Below are 7,554 nucleotides of genomic sequence, written 5' to 3'. Positions count from 1 at the left end.
GAAACTGGGACCTGTAATAAGAAACACTTGTCCTCTACAATTAAACATTTTAGTCAGTTAATTATCTTTGACGCCAACAAAAGCAATGTGTGCAGAACATATCTAGGACAAAGTGAAGGTAACTGACTCCTATAAAAGTGAGGGCTGTCACTGGATGTGCCTACTCCTCCAAGATGAATAAACTGCTGCTGATCACGGGTAGGTAGCTCTGCTGAATTTGCATTTACATCTTTTAAGGTCACCTGTATCACCTGTACCTATAATGCTGATCTCTTTTTCAAATTTCATCTTTCATTCAGGTCTGTCCCTCCTACTGCATGTGCAGCTAGGTAAGTACACACATTACTGTATATTTGTCAAGTATCAGTTTTATGTTGTTAATTTAGTTAACGCCGGTCCACACAAAGGTGTGCGGCACCCTGGGCTGTGCTCCGATTACCGGTTAATGCAAAACAATCATTTAAAATCAACAGTTTTGCACTGAAATGTGAAAGTTTACTTCCTCTTGTCCTTCCTAAAAAGCAAACCATCAATGTTCCTTAAGATGTTGCTTTCTTTATATATAGGGATAATACAGTAACATCTCACCCACTACTGGCAGGTTCTGGCCCCTAAAGGACCAGAGCATTTTTTTTGCTACAATTCTAGCTGTTATCACAGTGATTGGCTCAGAGTGACCGCAGGGTCAGGAGCCAATGAAAAAGGCTCCTGACTGCATAAGGCGCTCAGCTGTTAGCTAAGCGAGCAGACTGCAGCGGCACCGGAAGGAAAGGACCGTGCTGCAAGAGTAATTTAAATCTATGCCCTGGCAGGGATAAGAGGCAGTAAACAGGGCAAAGGTTTCAATTACCTGCGTCAAGAAAAGGTCAAGTAAAGTTGTAGCGCACTGTCCATGTACAAATGCATACGTATGTTCTTTGTTGTTAGAATGATGGCTTCTGCCGCAAAAGCAGAGATGATCAAGGAGATGCTAATAAATCTGACTTGCATGCAAATTTAATGCAGATTGCATGCACCTTGAAATTCGAATACAGAAAGTCTACAAGTCCACTTTTAAATTTCAAATAAAATATACTAAATTGGCATTCAAGACAGAATTACTGTATTAGCATCTCATTGACTGTTTGCATTCATCAGCTTTTTAATGATCTATTTTCTTTCCCCATTCAGGCTCTTCTTTCAAATTGGTATGTTACTTTACCAACTGGGCCCAATACTACCCTGGAGCTGCAAAATATATGCCGGATAATGTGGACCCTTGTATGTGTACTCACCTGATCTACGCTTTTGCCACCATGACTAACAATCAGATTCAGACTTTTGAATGGAATGACCCAACTCTCTACGCCTCCTTCAATGGCCTGAAGAAATAGTAGGTCACTCTACACTGAGTATTCTGGGAATATTATTTTAAGGTTTACCTTGTGTCTACAGGTAGTCCCCGACTTACGAACGACCCGCCGATACGAACGGCATGGATTCTGTGTTTCCATGGGAACAAGTCAACAAAAAAATTTCAAATTGGACTTGTCGATTTTGAGAAAATTGATTTAAAAAAATTCAAAGAAAAAATTGCTTTTAAACTTGTATAAGCAGGTACAGAGGACAGAAGTGACACAGAGGGGGACACTGGAGGCACAGGAGGCAAAACGGCACAGTGATCCAACTTATGAACAGATTCAGGTTAAGAACGAACCTATAGTCCCTATCTCGTTCGTTAACCGGGGACTCCCTGTATTTTGGAGTGAAGGAGAGTTAAAAATGTTTTAGAGAAATCTTCCATTACATTATTTTGAACCTAAACAAATATAAGAAAGGACTAATGATTTTTACTCTGTTGAAATAAAATATGATATAGAATATAGTTAAATATATACAGTTTGCAGCCGCATGATCAAGGACACATGCCATTGGCCAGCACCTGCGCATTACTTAAAGAAAACCTGTACTGAAAATTAAAAGTCAAAATAACCGTACAAAAATCATACTTACCTCCCATGTAGTCTACTCCTCAATCTCTTTCTCCTCTCCTGTGTCCTGTTTGTCCACTGTGATAAATGGAATTCTCCGTCCTCCATTTTGAAAATGGCCATTGCCCCATAACAGCTTCCTGGTCAGCACACAGTTAAACTGTAACATCGCCCACTTGAGCCATAGGGAAACATGGACATATCAGTTATCCTCTCAGCTATAACTGACAGCAACTGTTAAATAACTGGCAGCAACTGATGTATTTCAATTCTGACAAAATGTTGTCAGAACTGGAAGAGATCACTGTAAGAAGAAAATGTCGAGCTTCTGAGAGGAACTGATGGCAAGGTAATTATGTAATGTTGAATTTGAAGTTACCTCATGTGTTTATTTTAAATAATTTTACTCAGTACAGGTTCGCTTTAAAGACCTCACCGACCTGGAAGTAGCCCCACGTACTGTTAGTTGGTGAACAGTTTGTTACTGGGCCAGGCAAACTGTTCGTCCCATCTCCACTCACTAAATATTGATTGCTCAGGCTGGAGTGTGCAGTCATATGATGATTTTTTTTTTAAAGGCAGGCACTTGGATGTTGATGATTATTTTTTGGTTAAGAGTATTCAGACAGTCCCCTACTTACAAACGACAATGTTTCAGAGATAAAAACAAAGTTGTCTTCATGTGTTAAATATACAATACTGGTTTTTTTTATTACATTTTTTTTGTTAAATGTTACAGTATTCTACAAACTGTTAAATGCAGTCTGAAACACTTTAAAGGGGAACTGAAGAGAGAGGTATATGGAGGCTGCCATGTTTATTTCCTTTTAAGCAATACCAGTTGCCTGGCAGCCCTGCTGATCCTCTGCCTCTAATACTATTAGCCATAGCCCCCGAACAAACATGCAGCAGATCAGGTGTTTCAGACTTTAAAGTCAGATCTGACAAGACTAGCTGCATGCTTGTTTCTGGTGTTATTCAGATACTACTGCAGAGAAATAGACCAGCAGGACCTCCAGGCAACTGGTATTGATTAAAAGGAAATAAATATGGCAGCCTCCGTATACCTCTTACTTCAGTTCCCCTTTAAAGTGAACCTAAAGCCTATAAAAAAATGAGATTAACTCACCTGGGGCTTCCCTCAGCCCCCTGCAGCCGATCGGTGCCCTCGCAGCCTCGCTCTGACGCTCCAGGACCCGCCGACGAACACTTCCGGTTTGGCCGTCACCGGCCGACAGGCATGGGAACGCGAGTGATTGTTCGCGTTCCCAGCCTATATATCGCCCCCTATGCTGCTATTGCGACCTCCTGGCCGCAATAGCAGCATAGGGGGCGATATTCAGGTTGGGAATGCGAACAATCACTCGCGTTCCCATGCCTGTCGGCCGGTGATGGCGAAACCGGAAGTCGTCGCCGGCGGGTCCAGAAGCATCGGACCAGAGCTGCGAGGGCACCGATCGGCTGCAGGGGGCTGAGGGAAGCCCCAGGTGAGTTAATCTCATTTTTTTTGGTAGGCTTTAGGTTCACTTTAAAGCACATTAAAAGCAACCAGAAAACAAATGCCTAAATCCAGAGTTGTCCAAAAGTAAATAATTTACCTACATTTCACAGTGTTTAACACAGGATAAAGCTTACAAACAGGTTCCATTCCGGAGATTGATACATTTATTTGTAAGTAAGGATCCGCCTGTATAGTCTTGTCACTAGCTGTGCTTCAGTGGGGCTCACAATCTGATCCCTACCATAGCTGTATGTCCATTGTAGTCTAGGGCCAATTTAGGGGGAAGCCAATTAGTAACTTTTTTGGGGATGTGGGAGGAAACCGGAGTGCCCAAAGGAAACACCATACAGACATTAAAGGAACATACAAACTCCATGCAGATAGTTCCCTGGCTGTGAAATGAATTGGGGCTACAAGGCAACAGTGCTATCCACTACTCTACCGTGTTACGACATTAGTAATTAGTTGTCACCTTATTGAGGTTTTCCAAATGTTCTGATTAAGAATTGTACTGCTGCCACTAATCTTTAGTCAATACTGTTCTGCTAAGATAATCATAAATTGCAGACACTATGGTAAATGTTCTCTTTGCCTCCAAAAATTGAGCCGTGGAAAGGCCAACACCCACGTAGGGACAACTGCCTTACAAAGGCACATGGAAAAAAAGCACAAACTGCAATGGGAAGAGCACCAGAGGAAAAGCAGCACAGAAAAGCCACCCTCCTTCTCCTCTTCCTCCTTCAGGTGCAGCATCTTCAGCCGCTTTTTCCCTTGCACCTTCACAGCCACCCTCCTCCACTCCACCTCTGACCTTGAGTGGTTCCTGCTCCTCTGCCCACACCAGCCAGGTGTCTGCAAAGAAAATCTTTGAGCGGAAGAAGCCAATTTCTGCCAGTCACCCCCCTTGCCCGGCGTCTGACAGCTGGCTTGGCGGAACTGTTAGCTCGCCAGCTGTTACCACACCAGCTGGTGGACTCTGAGGCCTTCCATAAATTTGTGGCCATTGGGACACCGCAGTGGAAGATACCAGGCCGCAATTACTTCTCTAAAAAGGCGTTACCCAAACTGTACCAGGAAGTTGAGAGGCAAGTGGTGTCATCTCTGGCACACAGCGTTGGGTCAAGGGTCCACCTGACCACGGATGCCTGGTCTGCCAAGCATGGTCAGGGCAGGCACATTACTTACACAGCCCATTGGGTCAACCTGGTGAACGATGGCAAGCAGGGAGTATGTGGCTGTGCAGCGGACCAGCTTGTGACACCTCCACGGCTTGCAGGCAGGCCTCCTGCCACCTCCTCTCCTCCTGCTACATCCTCTTCGCTGTCGCGATCCTCCTCCTCCTTGGCTGAGTGGCAGTTCAACTCTACTGGTGCTGCGATCTCCTCTCCAGCTACACAGCCCAAGCTCCCCAGGGCCTATGCTGCATGCCAGGTACGACGGTGTCACGCCATCTTAGACATGTCTTGCCTCAAAGCGGAGAGTTACACTGGAGCAGCTCTCCTGACTGCTCTTAACAAACAGGTGGATCAGTGGCTGACACCGCACCAGCTGGAGATCGGCAACATGGTGTGTGACAACAGCAGCAATCTCCTTTCCGCTTTGAATTTCTGAAAGCTGACACATGTACCCTGCATGGCACATGTGCTGAATCTAGTCATTCAAATATTTGTGTCAAAGTACCCAGGCTTAGAGGACGTCCTGAAGCAGGCCAGGAAGTTGTGTGGGCATTTCAGACGGTCTTACACAGCCATGGCATGCTTTGCGGACACTCAGCGGAGAAACAAGTTGCCATGAGACACCTGATTTGCAATCGCCCGACTCGCTGGAAATCGACCCTCCTTATGTTCTCTCGCCTGCTAGAAGAGGAGAAAACCGTCACCCAGTACCTCTACAACTACAGTAGAAGGACACAGTCTGGGGATATGGGGATGTTCTGGCCCAACAACTGGACACTCCTGCGAAATGCATGCAGGCTCATGTGGCTATTTGAGGAGGTGACCTACCTGGTGAGTCGCAGTGAAAGCACCATCAGCGACTTGATCCTGTACGCTTACTTCCTGGAGCGTGCCGTGCGTAGAGTCGTGGATCAAGCTGTAGAGGAGCGTGAACAGGAACAGTTACGGGAGGGAGCGTTGTCGGATAAATTCTCATCAGAACCAGATGTTTCCTCAACACCTGCGACAGCACAGAGGTGGGAGGAGGAAGAGGAGGAAGAGTCGTGTGGGGAAGAGGAGTCAGACTTGGATGATGAGGAAGGTGTTTCTTTGGAGGAGGAGGAGACACTGTGAGCAGCGATGAACCCTTGGACTACTGGATGCGCAGGCTTGACCTGTGGCCAGAGCTGTTACAATTTGCAATCCAACTTCTGTCTTGCCCTGCCTAAAGCGTCCTGTCAGAAAGGACCTTCAGCGCAGCTGGAGGCATTGTCACTGAGAAGAGAAGTCGCCTAAGTCACAAAAGTGGTTAGTACCTCACCTTTATCAAAATGAATGAGGCAGGGATCCCGGAGGGCTACTGCCCGCCCCAAGACTAAGTCAGTCCCTACACACAGCATCTCTGCCTGCATGCCGTGTGACTGCCTGCCCCAAGACTAAGTCGGTCCCCACACAGCATATCTGCCTGCAGGCCGCTTGACTGCCTTCTCCGCCACCACCAACAGGGTCCAGGACTCCAGGTAGATTCCTGAATTTTTAAGGCCGCTGCTAGCAGTGGTCGCTATAATAATTTTTCTGGTGCGTGTACATGCCTGCCTAATTTTTCTGGCTGCACTGCAGCTGCAACAACAAAAGAAAAGGCATGTACATGTGCCAATTCTCCTTCGTGATCATTACCTAGCTGCGGTGAAGGGGCTTGCGTATCACATTGAAGCAATGACCGACGGCTATATGAGAGTCTCGGGGGGCGGCACACTCACGATAAGGTCGTTGCTTCATTGTGGACAGACCAAATTTGATCAGCTGGACAGTCACTGTTGTTCTGTCATTGAGCTACCACAGCCCGGCGACCATATGGGCTTGAAAACCGCCACGGCCTTCCCTCTCGCCATGGTGCGCACCAGTCCAGCATGGCCGTCACTACACAAACAGCTGTTTGCAGTGCGTTACACAGTGAGTTTGGTGTGTCCGTGTGAAGCAGTACTCTAATTACACTCCCTGATTGATGTATACACATGCAAGATGTTTTAAAGCACTTTAGGCCTGCAATTTAGCATTCAATGTGATTTCTTCTCTTAAAACGCTGCTTTGCGTCAAATCCAGATTTTTCCACGGGACTTTTGGCGTCTATCCCGCTCCGCCATGCCCCTTCCAGGTGTTAGACCCCTTGAAACATATTTTCCATCACTTTTCTGGCCAGCATAAGTGTTTCTAGTTTTCAACGTTCGCCTTCCCATTGAAGTCTGATGCGTTTTCTGAAAGTTTGCGCGAACCAAACTTTTTGCGGAAGTTCGCGAACCCGGTTCGTGAATCGAAAATCAGGGGTTCGGGCCATCTCTACTGCGCAGAAGCACGGCCCGCCGATGGGTTGGCAATACTTTACAGGTGGCCAGCAGGACACCGGGGAGGACCGGAGCTGCGGCAAGGAGTCCAAAGGACTTCTAGGGGCTGGATGAAGCCCCTGGTAAGTATAGAGAGATTTATTTCTTCACCTCGAGGGGTCCTTTAAACCTCAGAGCTGTCGGATTATCAATACCTACAATAAGGGACAGGGACCTGGGAAGTAATACATTTACAGTGCATTTATGGAATGACATTGCTTTATAGGTAGAAATGTATTTCATATTTTACAGGGGTTTTGTTGCCATTAGTGCCTGTTCAACCAATACATGTGACTTTAAATAAATTCCCATTTCTGTTTACAGTAATAGTGAGCTGAAAACTCTTCTCTCTGTTGGAGGCTGGAACTATGGAACATCAGGGTAATATATTTTGTGTAATATTCGTCTCTTGCATGGCTCCTGCTTGATCTAATCAGAACACCATCCTTTCCGTTAAAGAGTAACTGTCAGGCTGCAGAAGCTAATTTAAACCTCTATTCTCCTCTGTTAAACAGTTTAGAAGGAAGCCAAAAAGGCAATACTGTAGT

General features: G+C 45.9%; 1 protein-coding gene across 1 annotated transcript in view; it reads left to right on the top strand.

Annotated features, from left to right (window-relative positions):
- The first annotated feature begins 1,206 nt into the window (after positions 1–1,206).
- The window catches only part of LOC137544441 (acidic mammalian chitinase-like), a 21,743-nt gene continuing 15,395 nt past the window's right edge, over positions 1,207–7,554 (top strand). The window contains exons 1-2 of the mRNA XM_068265520.1: positions 1,207–1,372; positions 7,331–7,387. Coding sequence (XP_068121621.1) covers positions 1,239–1,372; positions 7,331–7,387 — 191 coding nt within the window. The 5' untranslated portion in view covers positions 1,207–1,238. The remainder of the gene's footprint in view (positions 1,373–7,330; positions 7,388–7,554) is intronic.

The sequence above is a fragment of the Hyperolius riggenbachi genome, chromosome 2 (genome assembly GCF_040937935.1).
Source record: "Hyperolius riggenbachi isolate aHypRig1 chromosome 2, aHypRig1.pri, whole genome shotgun sequence".
NCBI classification, from domain to species: domain Eukaryota; kingdom Metazoa; phylum Chordata; class Amphibia; order Anura; family Hyperoliidae; genus Hyperolius; species Hyperolius riggenbachi.
Note: the sequence above shows the minus strand (reverse complement) of the source record. Positions and strands in the feature narration are given on the sequence as shown.